General features: G+C 46.0%; 2 protein-coding genes across 3 annotated transcripts; one reads left to right on the forward strand and one right to left on the reverse strand.

Annotated features, from left to right (window-relative positions):
* Window positions 1-295: 295 nt before the first annotated feature.
* Window positions 296-4,986, reverse strand: TFPT (TCF3 fusion partner). 2 transcript variants are annotated; one of them, XM_082195616.1, is made up of 6 exons: window positions 4,721-4,986; window positions 3,380-3,613; window positions 2,423-2,493; window positions 2,068-2,137; window positions 1,718-1,954; window positions 296-1,374 (listed from the first exon to the last, which is right to left on the reverse strand). In XM_082195616.1, the coding sequence occupies exons 2-6, from the start codon at window positions 3,602-3,604 to the stop codon at window positions 1,240-1,242; spliced, it is 738 nt and encodes a 245-aa protein (XP_082051742.1). In that variant the 5' UTR covers window positions 3,605-3,613; window positions 4,721-4,986; the 3' UTR covers window positions 296-1,239. The 2 variants fall into 2 exon arrangements, with proteins under 2 accessions (XP_082051742.1, XP_082051741.1); XM_082195615.1 differs by having other exon boundaries at window positions 4,793-4,958.
* A 1,703-nt stretch (window positions 4,987-6,689) lies between these two features.
* PRPF31 (pre-mRNA processing factor 31) lies at window positions 6,690-16,879 on the forward strand. Its single transcript, XM_082197030.1, has 13 exons — window positions 6,690-6,907; window positions 7,099-7,159; window positions 7,359-7,442; window positions 7,887-7,984; window positions 9,029-9,135; window positions 10,166-10,335; window positions 10,932-11,089; window positions 11,207-11,296; window positions 11,427-11,554; window positions 12,395-12,467; window positions 13,523-13,651; window positions 14,308-14,406; window positions 15,400-16,879. Exons 1-13 carry the CDS (start codon window positions 6,734-6,736, stop codon window positions 15,526-15,528), a joined length of 1,500 nt encoding a protein of 499 aa, XP_082053156.1. The 5' UTR covers window positions 6,690-6,733; the 3' UTR covers window positions 15,529-16,879.
* Window positions 16,880-18,756: the final 1,877 nt, after the last annotated feature.

The raw sequence follows: 18,756 nt of genomic DNA on the forward strand, positions 1-18,756 counted from the left end.
CTCCCTTGATATGGATCAGTTGGGGAGGGAATGAGGAAGGGAAAGGGAAGGAAGTGTGCAGTATTCTGCAGCCCTCAAAGAAAAATGAAAATAAACTTAACGGGTGGGCAGAATTTAATCCAGGCACAACTGTTCTGCAGGAGATCTGGAAGAAGTGTCTACTCCTTATGGCTTCAGAAAAGAATGGGGGAGGGGGATTTAGTGCCTTGCTCTTTCTGACTGGCAGAGAAAATAAGCAAACACTTGACAAATTTGCTAATCTTGCATAATTTGCACATGTTGTAGGAGTCTACTGTTTTTAGTACAGAATTGGCTTTAATATATTGTGCCTCATGGTTAAGATACTCATAAAAATCTTGGGCTTGGAAAGCAAAGCAGCAGAGTGCTCTCGCAGCTGTAAGAAGACTCCTCATTCACTGAGAACATTTGTCACACAAAACAGCAGCTGCTTCTGTTTCCTTTCTTGAACAGTGCATGGAAGCCAGCTCCTGCACACCACTTTCAATCTGCATTGTACATTTAAAGCAGTATTATGCCACTTTTGGGGGCAGTCGTGGGTTCCTCCAAAGACCCCAATTCCCCTGACACAGCTACTATTCCCAGGGTGGTTTAGAAATCCCTCTTTGGGAATTTTGAGAATTGTAGCTCTGGGAGGGGAATAGAGAGCTCCCAACAACTCAACAGCCTTACCAAAATACAGTCCCCAGGATTCTCTGGGGGAAGCCAAGACTGTTTAAAGTGGCATAAAAGTGCTTATAAACATGGTGCCCATGTGGCCTCAGTCAGAGATCACTTAACTCCTTCAGAAACTCACAAATTGTGCGGCCCAAGACATGTAAGACATACAAATTCTACATACATACCCATTCCCACCCCATACTTAAGCTTTTCGACATTGGTAGCAGAATCCATTCATCTCCCTAATGCAGATGGACTTGAACACTATTAATACATTGGCTTTCAAGTTTTGTTAAGTTAGTGCAGTCCATTTTGTCTTCCAGCACCTGCCCTTCAGCCGCACAGAGTCAGTTCAGATCAAGTGCACTCCAAGTGGCTGAGAGTTCCACAGTCCGTCTCTTGCTGGCTCTTAAAATGTGCTTGTGTTCCTTTCAGTCCAAAACGTATTCCAGGTGACTGATCAGCGGACAGCGCAGTGGCCTCTTTAACCCAGGAGGGAGGCAACTGATATTCAGATATACATATAGAGTCTCCTTCGTGAGGACCGGTGAGTGGCGAGCCTCAGTCGAAATCAGAACAGGCCCCTGGGCTAGAGAACTTTGAATAATGGAGTAACTTATCCTGAGGACTAGACTGCTGCCAGGCAGGAGTGAGGACATCCTCTTGCTCACATTGGAAATCCTCTTCAGACTTTATCTGCAGCCACAAAAACCAAAAGAGTGATTCAAAACACAGTTTCAAGCTAAACAGAAGCGCTTTGTGTGATGTGGGAAGAAAGGGGATGCTTTCAAACTGTTATGTGTGATAAACCAGCAGGACTAGAAGCTTGTTTAAAAACAGAAGACAAAATCCTGAATTTGTATTATGGTAGCAGATTCTGTGTAGCCGACAGCTGGAGTATATATAACCTAGTAATATGCCTGTCTACAATTATATCTGGCCACATTCCCTGCCTAACCCCCAAAGGTAGTGTGTAGGTTAAGTTTGTATGGTCATCTATATATTCTCAAAAGTTGAAAGCCTCTAAGTTCTCCCGTACCTGCACAGGAAACTCTTCCATAGGAAGCAATGTTTGGGCTGCTCGGCGTAACCTCACTTCCTTTTCCTCCCGCATGTGGCGCCGCCGCTTCTTACTGGTGGGGCCCTCAGTAGGTGAGATACTTTCAGCCTCTGGGGCAGGCAAAGGACCCGAGAGACACCTGGGGGTGTCTTTCTCGGGGGGCTCATTCTCTGTGTTGCCAGGAGCTGGAGCATCAGTGCTGTGACTACCTTCATCCTAGACAGAGAAAATGATTCAGCTAGAACTCCTCCATCCTAACATTCCTTCCACCCATAAGAAGGTAACATGGACATGTCCTTATTTCCTTAGACCAGCTGTGTGTTTCTTACCTCCAGGACAATATCAAGGTGGCCTTGCCTGTAATCATCACCATAAGAATCAAGGACCCTCATGAGGAACCTGAAGGGAAGGAAGAGTCCATTAGAACGATAACCTGCAGACAAGACATCCCCACTAATCCTCTTTAATAACTGTGTTCTTTTGCATGGTGCTGTTGATGTAGGGGATTCACTGTTATAAGATGTGGTAACAGCTGTCAATTTGGATGGCTCTAAATGAGGGATCTGATGAATTAATGGAGAATTCGTCTGCTGAGCATGAAAATTTAATAGACCCTCATTGTTCAGGGAGAGGTATTTAAATCTCCCCACCCCTCACACTCCCATGACATACTACCAGACATACCTTCTCTCCTGTTTAAGCCGCAGTGTTATTCTCTGGACCTGATGCAGCCGGTTTAACATCCTCTCATTCACCTGTATTTGTGGGCAATGTCACCAGAATACATCAGAATTTTGCCTCTCCCACACCCAGCCTTGTATTCCACTCACCCACCCAGTGGTCCCTCCTCCTTGGTCTCTGTTTGGATTTTCATTTGGTCCAGGTTACCACCCCATGGCCAAGAATATCTTCCTTCTTGTCCACCTACAGACAGTATTGCATAGTGGGTAGAGTACAGACCTAAGTTTAAAACTCCACTCAGCCCCCAAAGATGTTGGGGGACATTGGGCTAGGGCTTGTCTCTTGTTTTACCTTGCTCAGAGGATTCTTGGGAATATATTTAATACCTTCATCTGATCACCATCTGAAGCCCTTCTTCGTGTGCCTCTTCCATGAGAATGGGCCTTTTCTGTGGTGGCTCCCCATTTGTGGAGTGCTCTCCCCAGGGAGGCTCACCTGGCACTTTCATTACATATCTTTAGGCACCAGGTGATGTTTCTCTATAATCAGGCACTTGGCTGATTATCATTCTATGGTCTTTTAAATGTGTTTGTAGGAGGGGGGTTATTGATTTGTTTTTCTTTTATTATGCATTTTGTGTTCTCATTTTGTGTTTTTATGTTGTGAACCACCCTGTGATCTTCGGATGATCTTTGTACCCAAGGTGTCTCTGATTTCCAAATACTTTGGCAGAGCACATGTTTGGCAAGCAGAAAGTCCCAGGTTCAGTCCCTGGCTGGGAAAGAACGAGAGCTCCTGACAATGAGAGCAGACAGTCCTGGGCTACATAAATGAATAAAAAGGCAGCTCCACGAGCTCATACTTGAAGTCAAAGCAGAGCTCAGCCCACTGTGGCAGCTGTTTGTTAATTTTTCCAGCTGATGTATTAAAATGATCCCCCCTCTCCAGCCAATCCCTTACCTGCTCTAACTCCTTGCAGCGCCGAGCAAGAGCCTGGCATTTGCGCCGTGTCATCTCCTGCTGCCTCAATGCCCCCTCTTCCTCCTCCTCTTCTGGTATTCCACCATCGGCAAACTCCACCTCTGTCTCCAGTTCACTCTCGAGGATATTGCCACCAAAAAGAGGAGGCAGTGCCAGCTCTGATCCAGGGGGCACAGAGAATTCTTCAAAGCCCACACCAGCCATGGTTGTGTTCTGGAGATTTAAAGAGAAAGAAACTGACATACTAACCAATATTAACCATCCCCCCAACCCAATCTGAAGATCTAATGGTGGTACTCAAAAAGCCACATTCCCTTTACACCCCAATTTCCTATGTCATGTGAGACAGGAAACAGGTACATTTACAACAAGGGTGGGGAACCTGTGGTCCTCCAGAAGTTGCTGGGTGACAATTCCCATCTTCCCTGGCCATTGGTCATTCTGGCTGGGTAAAATGGGAGTTCCAGTCCAGCAACATCTGAAGGGCCACAGGCTCCACACTGCTGATTAACAAGGACAAGGGTATTAGTATGACAAGAGATGACCAAGGGGCAGCCACTTTTATGGGCTTGGGAGCATAATCCACCTGCAATTTAAAAAACAACAACAACAAACAAACAAACAAATATATTTTCTTACAGCCCTCTGTGGATGCACAAATTATATTTAAATGTTCTATAATCTATATTCCTAAACAATCTCCAAAAATACTCAATTTTTCAGAAGTTTAAATTTTCATTACACACTAAGTTCCTTTAAAAAATCATTTCATCAACGCATAAAATATTGAGAATTCTAGTTTCCAAATAGGAGAAACAGCATGTCATCTAAATGGGTAGACACTGTGCCATTTGCTGTTGCCACAATCCCATTTTATGAGTAGGTGTCCCACCAAAATTAAAAATGTATTATTCACAATCTCCAATATACTGCCAGAAAGTAAATGTAAAAGGTAAGGGACCCCGGACAGTTAAGTCCAGGCAAAGGCAAATATGGAGTGCCTTTACCTGCCAGAAAGCAGATACAACTGTTCCTGTTATTCAGTTAGAGAATACAAGATACTTTGGTCACACTATTTCCCGCGTTTATCCATCTCTATGGTTCAGAAAAGACTGCAACCCTGTACATGAACAGGCTTAAAAGAAGCTGAATAAAACTTGGTTCTAGCACCTCGACTTCAATTAAAGGAGCTCGGGCTCTGCTTCTGGCGAACCTCCAAGGAAAAAAGGCTCCAGAGCCAATAAGGAGGAAGATGGCAATTGGCGATTTTAATTTGCCCGATTCCTTTTGCAATGGGATTTCCTAGCACATCAGACGTACCTTAACCCTTCCAATCCTATAGGCGAAATGAGCAACCCTTGAATGAGGGTAACGGGATAGACGGTCGCTTACCGGTGACGTAAGCCCACAACAAAAGCGTTTGAGTTATCGAGACGCCTCGATTACAGTGAACCAGGGCAGAAGAGAAGGTGTCGCGTGCTTATTACGTATTGCAGAAGAGCCCACTGTGGAATGTCCTAGCGTTTCGTCGCGCCGTGTTAACGTAAATAGTGGTCGCGTCCCTGTTGCCGTTTCTCCGGTAGGGGACAGGATCGCTTGGCGCGGAGAAGTACGGTTGCGTCATCACGCCGTTGGATGCGTCGTGGCCTTAGAGATAGGAAAAATAGAGTAACTCACAGTCTAAACTTCCGGTAAAAATCGAAAGCTTTGCCTTTCTCTTAGCTCTATGACCAATAGGTAAGTCAGAGGAAAAATTATGAAAAACTGACGGAAGTGTCAGTTGACATAGTGACATAATTCAGTATAGCGTATTAGAAACCTACGGTTGGGGTGCTGCCATAAATAGTACTGTATTTCAAAGGAAACTGACTCGAAACCCTAACGACACTTCCGGCTCCCCTTGGCATGTGCGTGGGTCACCCAGTGCGAAGAGATGACGCAATAGGCAATGCCATAGAGACATAAGTTAGAACGGCACCCCAACTCTGGCCTAGATTGGTGCCACGCATATGGCGGCACTTGGGCTGAAGCCGAACGCGAACTTTCTTCGTGACCTCTCCTTTTTCTCTATCTCTATCCGTTTTAATGCCTGGCAGAGCGAAGGCGCTCGTTGATGACGACACCAAGGGCGCCAGGTGCATGACGTACTTTTTGCGAGACTGAAAGAGAGAACGTGAGGAGTTCGTTTGTGCGGCGGAGGAGTGGAAGAAAGAAAAAGAAGGTGAGGAGGGAAAGGAGGGAGGGAGGGAGGGAGGGAGAGGTTAACTGGGGAGCAACCAAAAAGGAGCCCTGGCCTTTGGTTTCCTAAGGGGTAAAGAGAAGTGTAAGGTTTGGGGGCGGGCAGAGAGAGAGAGAGACGCTACAGTATTGCTGCAAACCTAACCTCGTTTACCTAGGAGTAAGCACCATGGAAGTTGTTATGTACTGAGTGAATACTCAGAGTCGCAAAGTGATTTCAGAAGTCAATAGGACTTCCTCCTACACAAACGCGGTGAGGATTGCGCTAATAACAACAACAACAACAACAACAAAAAAAAATACGGTAGAAATAACAAAAGTAATACTCTCTTCCATACTCTTATCGGTTGGGAATACATTATGGCTCTTCCTTCTAGTTGGATCTTTTGCTGTTTGGGCAGTATCTTGTTTTTCATTTGTGTTCTGCATAGTCATGGAACACTTATATTTCTTCCAATGAGGACCCTTCTGGCACTTTTTATTGCTATACCTACACTGCCTCTTCTGTCTGTATCCTGTGTTTGAGAATGTATACTTTGTTAACAGATTATAAGCATTTCATTGTGATTTCATTTTTGAAAAATCTCTATAAGGCAAAGGTGGGTGAGTTGGAAACTGAAGAGCTAACTCTAGGTCTCTTAAATTGAAGGGGGTTCCAATGGGGCACTTGTATTTGTGGAAAGGGAGAGATGTTTTTAGAGAGGGGGCTAAGGAAAGGACACATTTGAACTGAGGGGTACAGTGGATCTGGATCTTGTGTTGATGGGTGTCTAGCAACTGTGTGTGGCTCTCTGGGGGTTGCTGCTACCTCATAAGTGTTGTATTAGATCAGTGTGGTGGCCTCCAGCAGTCTGTTGGACCTCACCTGCCTTCAGCCCCAGCCAGCTTCGCTAATGGGTGGGAATGATTGGAGTCACAGTTTACAACCTTTGGAGGGCACTGTGTTGGCTACCCTTGGGTTAGATAGTGGTTAGAATTTCTCCTAGTCTAGTACTGTGGGAAATAACAAATCAATAAGACTCTGGATATTTATGTCACTTATTATGGTTTTCTCTTGTGTCCCTCCCTTTTTCTCCTTTGCAGCCTTGATCCATCATGTCTTTGGCAGATGAGCTTTTGGCTGACCTCGAAGAGGCAGCAGAAGAAGAGGATGGCAGCTTTGCAGATGAAGAGGATGAGCCTCCCATTGAGGATGTCCAGGAGGAAATGCAAGTGGATCTGGCAACTGATTCAGTCAAGAGTATTGCCAAGCTCTGGGACAGTAAGACGGTGAGAGAAAATGAACTTGGCTGCCGGGCCAATATGTATAGAAGTGATGGTTTTCAAAATAGTGTTCAACCTGGGGTCTGCTGGTTCTATAAACTGCCTTTTCTTTTGGGGTGTAGTCTGGGGAAGTTAACCCTTTAAAGGTGCCCTCTTCAAAAAGTAAGACTCAGCTTTTTGTTTTTTCTCTTGTGCAGTTTGCTGAAATCCTGCTGAAGATTGAGGAATACATCAGCAAACAGCCCAAAGCATCTGAAGGTACTGAGAGTCTCTGGCTGAGATTTCCTTTGGATGTGTATGCATACATCACCCAGTCTGATTCCTGCAGTATAGAGTCTGCTACAGGACTTCCTTGTCCTGCAGTACAGCACTAATGTACTCATATGTCCATCTCCCTGTTACCTTATAGTGAGGTGCCCTGTATGGATTTTGACTTTGCGTGTTCCTTTCTTATTAGTTCTAGGTCCAGTAGAGGCTGCTCCTGAATATAGAGTCATTGTGGATGCCAATAACCTCACAGTGGAGATTGAGAACGAGTTAAGTAAGTGTAAACCTTAGCCACTCGCTTTGGGGTGAGGGAGGTTGAGAAGGCTTTGAAAACAATACAGCAGCTGTGAGGGTGGCAGATGATGAGTTAGGGAAGTAGTGAGATTGGGAAAGGCTGGCTTCATTGGAGAAGGGGGTGCGATCTAGTAAATAGAAGGGCACATACTGGCCAGACAAACCTTCACAGGAGTTTTGGGATACAAAGGACATTTGTGTGTTGGTGTCACAGTAGAACAGGGACTGTTTTGATAAGAGCACTTTCTTTCTTGGGCAGGAGAAAAGGTTCAGGTTGGCCAATCTGAATAGGCTATACGGCTCAGCATTAAAATGTCTCTGAGCTAGTATATTCTGGGAGGCCTGCTTTTATTCTCACTAGTGTAATGGCGCTCTGTGTTTCTGTCTGTTTTGTAAAAGGTCGTCTTTGCCTCTCTCTTTTCAGATATTATTCACAAGTTCATTCGAGACAAGTACTCCAAGCGGTTTCCCGAACTAGAATCCCTTGTTCCAAATGCACTGGACTACATCCGGACTGTCAAGGTATTGTGCCTGTCTGTGTCTTGAACTTCACAAAGTCAATTCTTTACATTTGCATCGATGACTAGCCCAACCCTCGTATAACTTTTGCCACTTATTTAGCGGAGGTGCTCCATGCTCAAATGGCTATTAAGATTACAACTCAGATAAGACATACTGTAGTTTTCCATGTATAAGACAACCTTTTTTAATTCAAAAATTAAGTTAAAAATTGGGGGTCGTCTTATACATGGATTGTGCATAGGACGTGGGATTGAGTGCTGCCGTGAGCCGGAGATTGTCTGCGGGTATTTTGCGTGTTATTGGCGGCTGCGGCAATGGCTGATGTTGATTGGATGCCACTGCAGCACTAGGGCGGGCTATTGGCAGCTTTTGCTAGCGTGGGGACAGACGATAGGTGTCTTTTACGACGCATGTGAGTGGCAGCGTAGGTTATGCAGGTGAGCAAAAAAAGCTCAACAACTCGGCAGTTTCCCCCCATTTTCTCAATTTTGCATCCCCGAAAATAGGGGGTGTCTTATACACAGGGGCGTGTTATACACGGAAAATCTTTTGAGTATTCTTCAGGTCCACAGTTAATTCATGGTTTTGATGTGTCATAATCAACCTTGAACCTAAAAGGTGTGGTGGGTAGAGCTAGCAGATGAGCTGTGTTCAAATATTTATCCTGCCGGGAAGTTCACATGGTTGCTTTTGAGAAGTTGTTATTGCTCAGTCTTAAACTAGCTTCCAGGTTAGGAAAAATGAGGATTGTGTGTGTGGAGGGCTGGGGGAAGATCCCCAAATATTCCACCCTCGGAGGAAAAGAATATTCATGTGATCCACAAATCGTCCCTAGAATTGCTGACGGAAATTAGAACTGACCCTGGAGCAGCCTTGGTCCTTCTCAGTAATGAACAAAACCTGGCACTGAGACCAGAATTCTCTAAATAAGCTTGGGGCTTCAGTTAAACATGGTTACAGTGCCTCCCACCTGTGCTTTTTGGGGATGTGCTTTCTGTCTTCTTCAATGGCTAACTTCTGCTTTAAAACGTTTGAACCTTGCAGGAACTAGGGAACAGCTTGGACAAATGCAAGAACAATGAGAATCTTCAGCAGATCCTCACCAACGCTACAATCATGGTGGTCAGTGTCACCGCATCCACTACCCAGGGGTAAGGCTCTGCACAGGAAAAAGAGGAGGTTTTTGGGAGGGTAGGGGAGATTGGTGGGCATCTGGACTGGGAGAGGGATATAGACTGAATTTGCAAATGGTGCTGAAGGGTGTAAGGTGGACTGTACCATTCCAGGCTGCAGGTGGGGGAATTACTTTCCAAAATTCCCTGTAAGAAGAATACTCCTATGTTGAAGGGCGAGTGTCTAGCTTAGCCCTTTTCCCCTTGGTGTGCTAGTGCTTTTTCCTCCCTTTACAGATTTCTCTTGATATATAGGGGAGCATTGAAAAATAATATCTTATCTCTGGCAGTATGGAGTACTACAGTCTACTGTACCACTTGTTCCACTGTCTGTAGAGCAGGCCCAGAATCATGGTAGTTTTCCCTTCATGGGATTTTAGCACAGAGAATAGATTTCGGATGAGAGAGTGTGGCTTTTAGGTCACTGCTTGGTTGTCAAGAGAGTGGCCTTCAGACAATTACGGTCTGTCTTATCACATGAAGAGACAGGAGGCACCTGCCAGATCACATGATGGTATGAGTTAACTTATTGATGACTCATGGCTTACATATGCCGGTGGAGATAGAGTGTGGGGTTGCAAATCAAAATACGCAAGGGGGACCTGCAGCAAAACATTGCAGTTTGAATTGCTCCCATTCAGGTTTCCAGACATCTGTTCCCCGTCCTCAACTGTTAGCCAGCATTCCATGACCACTGAGCATGCTCAGTCTTTATAGGGCTGGTTTTGGGGCTCCTCTGCCTTTGGGCTTTCCAACAATTTTGCTGTATGACTGCAAACTGTGGGGCTCTCAAAATCTACAGATATCTCCCATTTTGTGTATGTGGATGGTGCCATTTTTGGCTACGTAAGGATCCATGCTCAGAAATAGAATATTAACATATAGGGTAGTCCTGAGAGCTTTGAAACAAATGCCACACTCTGGGCATGGAGCGATGGTGCGGATATAGTGAACCAGACCTGATGACCTAGGTATCTTGGCCTCAAGCGTTGCCTCTCTCCTGCTGCAGGCAACAGTTAACTGAGGAAGAACTGGAGCGCATTGAGGAGGCCTGCGACATGGCCCTGGAGCTGAACCAGTCTAAACACCGCATCTACGAGTATGTGGAGTCCCGCATGTCCTTCATCGCCCCCAACTTGTCCATCATTGTGGGAGCCTCCACTGCTGCTAAAATAATGGGTGAGACTCTCAGTGGATCTCTGTGGGCTTGGGTCCTTGCGTATCAGAATATGGAAACTTGGGATTGTATCAGAATTGGAGCAGATTCATTGAAATTGATGGATGTGACTAGCTTAAGTCCTTTAATGTCTATTCTAGTGTAATTTAGTTGGATGTATAAGTAAGTCTGTCATTGGCAGAGAGGGACATGAAGGCCCCTAGATTCCGAAAGGAATGTAAAGCCTTCTCTGAAAGGGTCAAACACCAGTCCAATTTTTACAATTCATCTTTCCAAATCCGAAGACTGCCGAAGTACTGTATTTCACAAAAGAACACTGGAGTGCTAATGTAAAAAAAATATAAACTTGAAGCCATGAATTAAACGGTCCAAGAAATTTAGCAGCATCTGTCATGTTGTTGATGTATGATCAGTTCTGGCAGGTCTCTGTGGCCAGGAACAGCAAAGAGCTCTCCTTGCACACAAAGAGAAGAACTTTGTTTACAAATCCCAATAGGCCAGGGAGAAGCCATGGTTTGGCTGATCAAAACCCCTGAACCACCTTGGCCCTTGGTCCCACAACTAGCATTCATTCCATATTGCCTTCCCTTCTCTCAAGGCATTGCCGGTGGCCTCACAAACCTCTCCAAGATGCCAGCCTGCAACATCATGCTTCTGGGGGCCCAGAGGAAGACTCTGTCTGGATTTTCCAGCACTTCAGTGCTGCCTCACACTGGCTACATCTATCACAGCGACATTGTACAGTCGTTGCCTCCGGTAGGTGTGGGTGTGTGTGTGAGAGAGAGTCTGCCCCTCCTCCTTTCTCTTTTGAGTTGGTGCACGAGTTTCCTAACAGCAACCAGCCAACATGTGCCTTTGATTCCCTCCTTGCAGGACTTGCGAAGGAAGGCGGCTCGCTTGGTATCAGCAAAATGCACGCTGGCAGCACGTGTGGACAGCTTTCACGAGAGCTCTGAAGGGAAGGTATGTGGTACAAGGCAAAAGCTCCAGGATCCTGGGGGAGTGGCTGGTGTGAGAGGCATAACGGAGGGCCCCAAGGGGGTGGCTGCTTTGTAAACACTTTCTGCTCTTTTATCCTTCTGCTACCATTCAGGTTGGCTATGACCTCAAGGAAGAAATTGAAAGGAAATTTGACAAGTGGCAGGAGCCACCTCCTGTCAAGCAAGTGAAGCCACTGCCAGCACCCTTGGATGGACAAAGGAAGAAACGTGGAGGACGCAGGTGCGGGGGAGAGAATTGAAGAAATGTCTTGCGGCAGGGGCAGGGTGGGAGGGAGAGTTGGCTGAGTTGGCTGAGGCAGCCAGGAGGGTGGTGTTAAGCGTGCTAGGAAATAAGTACAGTCGTACCTCGGAAGTAGAACAGAATCTGTTCTGGAAGTCCGTTCAACTTACAAAACGTTCAGAAACCAAAGTGTGGCTTCTGATTGGCTGCAGGAAACTCCTGCAGCCAATCGGAAGCCGTGCCAGACGTTCAGCTTCCAAAAATCATTCGAAAACTGGAACACTCACTTCTGGGTTTCGATCATTTGGGAGCCAATTTGTTCGGCACCCAAGGCATTTGAGATCCAAGGTACGACTGTATTAGGGAATCCCGGATCTACTTTTAATATATACACACTTGTTAAAATCAAACCAGAATAATGGCATTTTATCTTTTCCATCAAATATTCTTTTCTCATGGAAAAAAGATTTTAATGCAACAATTTGTTTTCTTTTTCAAAACATTAGTTTTAAAACTTATTTTTTCCTCATAATACAGTCACTGGTATGTTTCTTGAGCCCAGAATTGTGCCAGAATATTGGGGATGTGTGGAGTATAAGAAAGTTTCGATTTCCACATTACTGGAAGTAGGAGAGGGTCAGGTCAGGTTGTATCAGAATTCTGTAAACTTGAGTGTCTCATTGAGATGAACCCAGGAATCCTGGCATTTCAGCCCTTTGTCTCCTGCCTGAATTTGTTTTTATGCCAAACACTGCTTTCATTCTTGGCAGCAGCACTCTGTCCTGGCATCATTCAGTTCTCAGCTGCCAATCTTAAAAGTGCTTTTCCTTGCTCCTCCAGATATCGCAAGATGAAGGAGCGTCTCGGTCTAACGGAAATCCGGAAGCAGGCAAACCGGATGAGCTTTGGAGAGGTAAGGAGTCCTGCATAGTCTCCTTGTGTATGATTTCTCTTGGTCTTTGGGTGTTGGGGGCTGTCTAATCCCTCAGGAGAGCAGGAGTAGAAACCAGTAGTTTCGGACGGTTCAGACTCTGTTCCCCAACTGTGCCTTCTTAACTGGTACAATGGAATGGGGGAAGTAACAGAAATCTTTTGCGGGGCAGGGATCTCTGGGTTGCTTTACATTTTATGTAAAGTAAGCACTTCCAAGTAATACAAAGCATTAAACCTGACATGCCATATGTGCATTTTGCTGTGTACAGAAGCTGCCCACATCTACATGCAGGAATATTTAAGTTTGGGTGGCGGTTATGTGTTATATGGCCACATGTGGGCTTCACACTTCTCCTATGTGTGCACAGATTAAATTAGATAAATTTAATTTAAATTAGATAAGTAGGATGAGAAGTGGTTCTGAGAAGGCTAATGGAATGGACGGATAACTAGATGCCTTGACTAATAAGTTTTCTGCCCCCTCTGCTTCGGATGTACTTGCATGTGACCCAACCCAGGCCATTTCAGGGAGGCTCACCTTGGCACCCAATTACCTTTGTGGCCAGGGAGAGTCGCTCTCGTGTAGTGATCAGAGTGCTGGACTCAGGCCAGGATTCAAATCCTCGCTCAGTCATAAAATGCATCAGATGACCTTGTGCCAATCACCCTACAACAGGCTGCTTGTGGGAATAAAGTGAGGACGGAGGGAGGGAACTATTTATGTCAACTTGACCACCTTGGAAGAAAGTTTGGATATAAATATAGGGACCAATTTGCCTCTTCCTAGATTGCAGGATTAGTGGTGGGGCTGTCTTTTGGATCTATAGGCTAAAAATAAAAAAGGAAATTTCAAAAGCACCTGTTGTCCCTTATTGAGCCACTTGGGCAAAATAAATAAATAAATAAATAAATACAAAAGGGAAGGGGTTGCATTCTCATTGAAACTGTCAACTTGGTCATCGGTCCTGTACTATCTAATCCAAACTTGGCCTTTTCTTCTCTGTGATACGCTTCTTCTCTCCACACCTTTGCTAGATTGAAGAAGATGCTTACCAGGAAGACCTTGGTTTCAGTCTGGGCCACCTGGGGAAGTCAGGCAGCGGCCGAGTCCGGCAGACACAAGTCAATGAGGCCACGAAGGCACGCATCTCAAAGACGCTGCAAGTAAGGAAATGGGGACTGGATGTGGAGTGCCGGGAGCTGTAAATCATCTTATGACTGGGTCCATCAAGGCTGCATTTCAAAGCCTCTGGACCTGGGCAGGGGCTGTTCATTCCTGAAGGCAGCATCACGTTGTCCTCTTGAGGTTTCGGCAAACAGCTACACTCAGCAACCAGATCAGAGCTCATACTGCAGTGTAATTATGCCAAGCATGTATGTCCAATTGTTACTCAAAGCGCTCAGAAAATACTCCCAGGCCAACAAGCTCTGTGTGGAGCAGCCCTTGAGAGCTTCAGCAGGCACAGAATCAGACTAATTCTATGGTCACATTGCTGGCCATTAGTCTCTGATAAGGGTAGGCAATTTCCCTGTTCCAAGTGGGTTTTTAAATGTTGAGGTGAAGGGTGCCACACTAGGTTTTGTCTGTGATTGGCAAAAGAATGTGCCAGGGATACTGGAGCAGCTACGAATGAGTGTTACATGCGTTTGACATGCTTTTTGGTACTAGGGAAGGTAACAAATGAAGGGCGTGCCTTTGGACAGCCAGCCATTTGGTCGTTCCCCTGCCCCGTGCTTTAGCATCACTTCCCTCTCTTTTCACTGCCTCCTCTATGAAAGGCCTAACACCCGTGTCTTTTTCCATTTGTCCTCCCAACCAGCGCACTCTCCAGAAGCAGAGCATGGTGTATGGAGGGAAGTCCACCATCCGGGACCGCTCCTCGGGCACTGCGTCCAGCGTGGCCTTCACTCCGCTGCAGGTAAGCACTGCACTTGGCCCTGCATTCCTGAATTACCTGTAAGTGGCACTGATGTCTTTGAAGGAAGGGGCTGAGTGTACAAAGAGCTGGGTGTGCTGGGCTCTAGGAGTTTTGGAGAACTGAGTGTGTGCCTGGCAAGGATGCTGAGAAGTCCAATGGATGAAAGAAGAACCTTTGTGGGGAGTGCCGTTGTGCTCAGGTCCTGCTTGGGGCTTCCCAGAGGAGCATCGGGTTGGCTTCACTGGGAAAAGGATGTTGGGCTATGTTTCTTTCCTCTGATCCAGCAGGGTTCTTTGGTTCTTAAATACTTTTTTTGTTTGCTGTAGTCTTTTTTAAAAAAATGCGGGTTATAGAATGCTATAATACATTTTTCTTGGCTGAAACCCTAATAACTCTTTGTCTCCCCACCCTCACTGTTCTGCTTGCAGCACTTGAGGAGGAAAGATTATAAGCTCATGTGTGCAATATCGGTTGTTGTTATTGTATAATAATAATAATAACAACAACAACAACAACAACATTAGTTGTATTTTTGCACTGTGTCTCAGTGAAAACAGAAAGGACCAGGACTTTAAAGCCAGGTATCAAAACAGCAATACAGAAAAAATTAAATACAGTACTGTAAATTTATTTCAAGGAAGAAATCGTACCCACCGCATGGATGAGTGCAAAAATGGCCCTGGACATAGCTAACTACCCTCCCAGTGAAAGACTGAAGGCCGGGTACATAACCGTGTATTTTGCCTGGCACTTAAAAAAAATACAACAATGGTACCAGGCAGGTTTCTCTTGGGAAAGCGTTCCACCAACTAGGAGCACACCAAGCAATTTACTTCTGTCCAAGGTGTAGAAGCTGGAGATTTGGAGGGCACGTGTTGCCATAATTCAGCGCCTCTCCTACTTTCTAGAGGCAGCAAGATCTCTGGACTCTGCATTTTTTTTTTAAATAGCCTCCCTCTCTCACATTCACTTCCCCCCTCCTCTTGTTTCCAGGGTCTGGAGATTGTGAACCCTCAGGCGGCTGAGAAGAAGGTAGCCGAAGCAAACCAGAAGTACTTCTCCAGCATGGCTGAATTCTTGAAGGTGAAGAGCGAGAAAAGTGGCATCATGTCCACCACATAGCCCTCTTGCCACGGATGCTGTCCCTCCCCTTTGACTAGCAGTTTGAACCATGAATCACATTCAAGAAGAGGAGCCTTTGCACAGAAAACAGGCCTTTGTTGAAGTTCCAAAGACGGCCTGGCACTTCAGAACTCTCCATTCTCCCGGGCCCAAGTGGTACCTTGTGGTTCTCTCCCTACCCTGCTTTTCTTTCTCGAGAAACGTCATTGTCAGGGAGCCTAGTATTCTGGCAGGGGGAGGCATGCAGTAGAGAGAATTGAGTTCTCTTCCCTGGTCTCATGCAGTATTCAGAAGCAGGCTACTGAAGGTGTGAGCTGTTTATAATGGCGTGGGGTGGTTAGCTTAAAGGAGTAACTTGAATGAACTTACAACATCCCAACCATGGCTTTAGATCATCCTGGGTACCATCCTCTTCACCGTTAGCCCAAGTTTTGAATGAAGTGAGGTTGTAAAAATACCAGCATGAATACAAGTAATGCTTTGGGATAGTACCAGAGCGCTTCTCCCTTGCTGTGTTGGTTTAGGAGTTACTAACCCTTCGTCCTGTTTCACGATCTGGAACTAAACAACAGATTTACTGGTTATGGTGCGGGCATCTCTCTCCCCATACAAGTAGATTCAAGTTTGTCCTGTAAAAGGACTGTGCTCTGTGTGTGTGCTGTCATTTGGCAGGAACTGAAATTTCAAAATGCTCTGTGCTCAAGTCTACGGAAGGTTATATCTATGTATGAATGTGCTGGGGTGGTAGAATAAATAGCTTTGCAGTTACATGGAACTGTGAGTGCAGGACTGGCAACTTTGGGGGATCTGAAGGTAACTGGTTCCATTTCTTACTGTGTAAATGAGTGGCTCATTAAGGGAATCACACTTTTCTTGTGGTGTCTGACTTTCAGATGTGTTTTAATGTGGTAGGAAAAAGCAATAGTTATTAAAGAATAAGAGACTTTTTTCTCCCATGAGAGAGAAGTGACTGGTTGATTCCATAGGTGAGACAGTTGCAGGGACTGCAGGGAGGGAGGCAGGAGGGAGATGTAATTCGCTGGAGGGTAAATTAGATCTGGCCCTATGTTTGCTACATGTAGGATACCCTTCCCTAACCTGATGGCCTCCAGATGTTTTGGACAGCACTCATGAACCCTAGCCAGCACAGTCGAGGAAGACTTGATGTATAGATGCCATGTTTTCTCTCTGCAGTCTAGAAAAAACTCTAAATTCATGCTGATTTCAGGATGCCTTGGGTGTGGGGAGAGACATATAGGATTTATGGGGTGTCTGTTTTGACAGTGGGAGCATGAAACCTCTTTGTCTGTAACCTGTACATTTTTGGAAAAAATAGAATGGCACCTTTGGAGTCTGTGTTTGTGATCTTTCTGGGTTGGGGAGAGTAGTATTTCCTAAGGAAACTCTCCATATAGATTCTTTGTGCAGGAGCCTGCTTTTTATAACCTTGCAGCATGAAAGGCCTTCTCCACCCATTTCCATACCACACCTCTGCATTTCAGGCAGGGCTTTCCTTTCCTGTGTTGGGCATAGAATTTGCCATTCTAAAAAAAGCTTATTTTTGGTTCTAAACAGGTTGTTTACATTTCCATGGCACAACAATCCAGAGCTGAGGCTGTGGTTGCTCTGCCCAGTAACCGCAAAGCATTCTAGCATGTTGACTCTTTGCTATTTTTTCTAGGCTTGTTGTTTAATCCCTGCTTGCCTAGAGAAGAATTAGTGATGCCTATTAGACAACAGCCTGTTAAGTAGTTGTCTTATTGCTAGGGGGTAAAGGACCTACATGGGACGCGGGTGGCACTGTGGGTTAAACCACAGAGCCTAGGATTTGCCGATCAGAAGGTCAGCGGTTCGAATCCCCACAACGGGGTGAGCTCCCATTGCTCGGTCCCTGCTCCTGCCAACCTAGCAGTTCGAAAGCATGTCAAAGTGCAAGTAGATAAATAGGTACCGCTCCGGTGGGAAGGTAAACGGCGTTTTCATGCGCTGCTCTGGTTCGCCAGAAGCAGCTTAGTCATGCTGGCCACATGACCCGGAAGCTGTACGCCGGCTCCCTCGGCCAGTAAAGCGAGATGAGCACCGCAACCCCAGAGTCAGCCACGACTGGACCTAATGGTCAGGGGTCCCTTTACCTTTACCTAAAGGACCTACATAAAGTTTCCAGCAGCTGCGAGGGTGAGACAAAGGTAGGAGGAGGGATTTGTGGATTTAAATCAGCTGAGCGAATCAGCTCAGCCGTTGTGGATTTAAATCAGCTCTTTGCTATTGCTGTGCTTGTCCTGCACCAAGCTCCTCCTAACTTGGTATTTTGTCATGACTATCATGCCTTGTTGGCTATTCTGAGCTCCCTGGGGAAGGAATAGGCCACAAGTTAGTGGTAGAGCACATGCTTTACACCAGGATGGGTAACATCATGTCTTAGTGTGGCGCTCCAGACTTTTCCACCCTGCCCTCTGGACTTTCCTCAGGCCACGCTCCCTACCCGGCCACACTCTCCTTGAGTGTTTTTGTCTGGCTGGAATGTGTTCTTGAACTCTGGTGTCTGGGTGGAGGATAAAGAGGGGCGTGTGTAGAAGCCAATCTACAGTACAAAGGGGAGGAAATTATATCGCTCCACCTACCACAGGCATGTGGTAGCTGGAAAGGTGTCCAAAAGGGCTTGTGGCCTTCAGGTTCTCCATCCCTGCTTTGCACCCATAACGTCCTCTCAGCAAGAAAGTCCAAGCAATGGCTGATGAGCAGAGGCAAGGAGGCTGTGAGGGGCAAGAAGGCTCCCTTCAGAAAATAGAAGCCTTGTCCAAATGAGAACACAAAAAGGAACATAAACTTTGGCAAAAGAAACACAAGCAGGTAATAAAGGGATGCAACACCCCCCCCCAGAACACCCTAAGGGATACCTCACAACTTTCATTCCTGCTCTTAAATGGGAGGCAAGGAGGTTGCAGAGAAGCTGAATCAATTATCTGCATTTTTTTTCGCCACAAGGCTGGAGCTGACTCCCTCAGGGAGGGGAGTCGGAAGAACTAAGCGCAACAGTGGTGGCGAGAAACAAAGTGTGGTGTAGTGGTTAAGAGCGGTAGTCTCGTAATCTGGGGAACCGGGTTCGCTTCCCCGCTCCTCCACATGCAGCTGCTGGGTGACCTTGGGCCAGTCACACTTCTCTGAAGTCTCTCAGCCCCACTCACCTCACAGAGTGTTTGTTGTGGGGGAGGAAGGGAAAGGAGAATG

This window comes from Podarcis vaucheri, assembly GCF_965113315.1.
Source record: "Podarcis vaucheri genome assembly, chromosome: 13".
Classification (NCBI taxonomy): Eukaryota; Metazoa; Chordata; class Lepidosauria; order Squamata; family Lacertidae; genus Podarcis; species Podarcis vaucheri.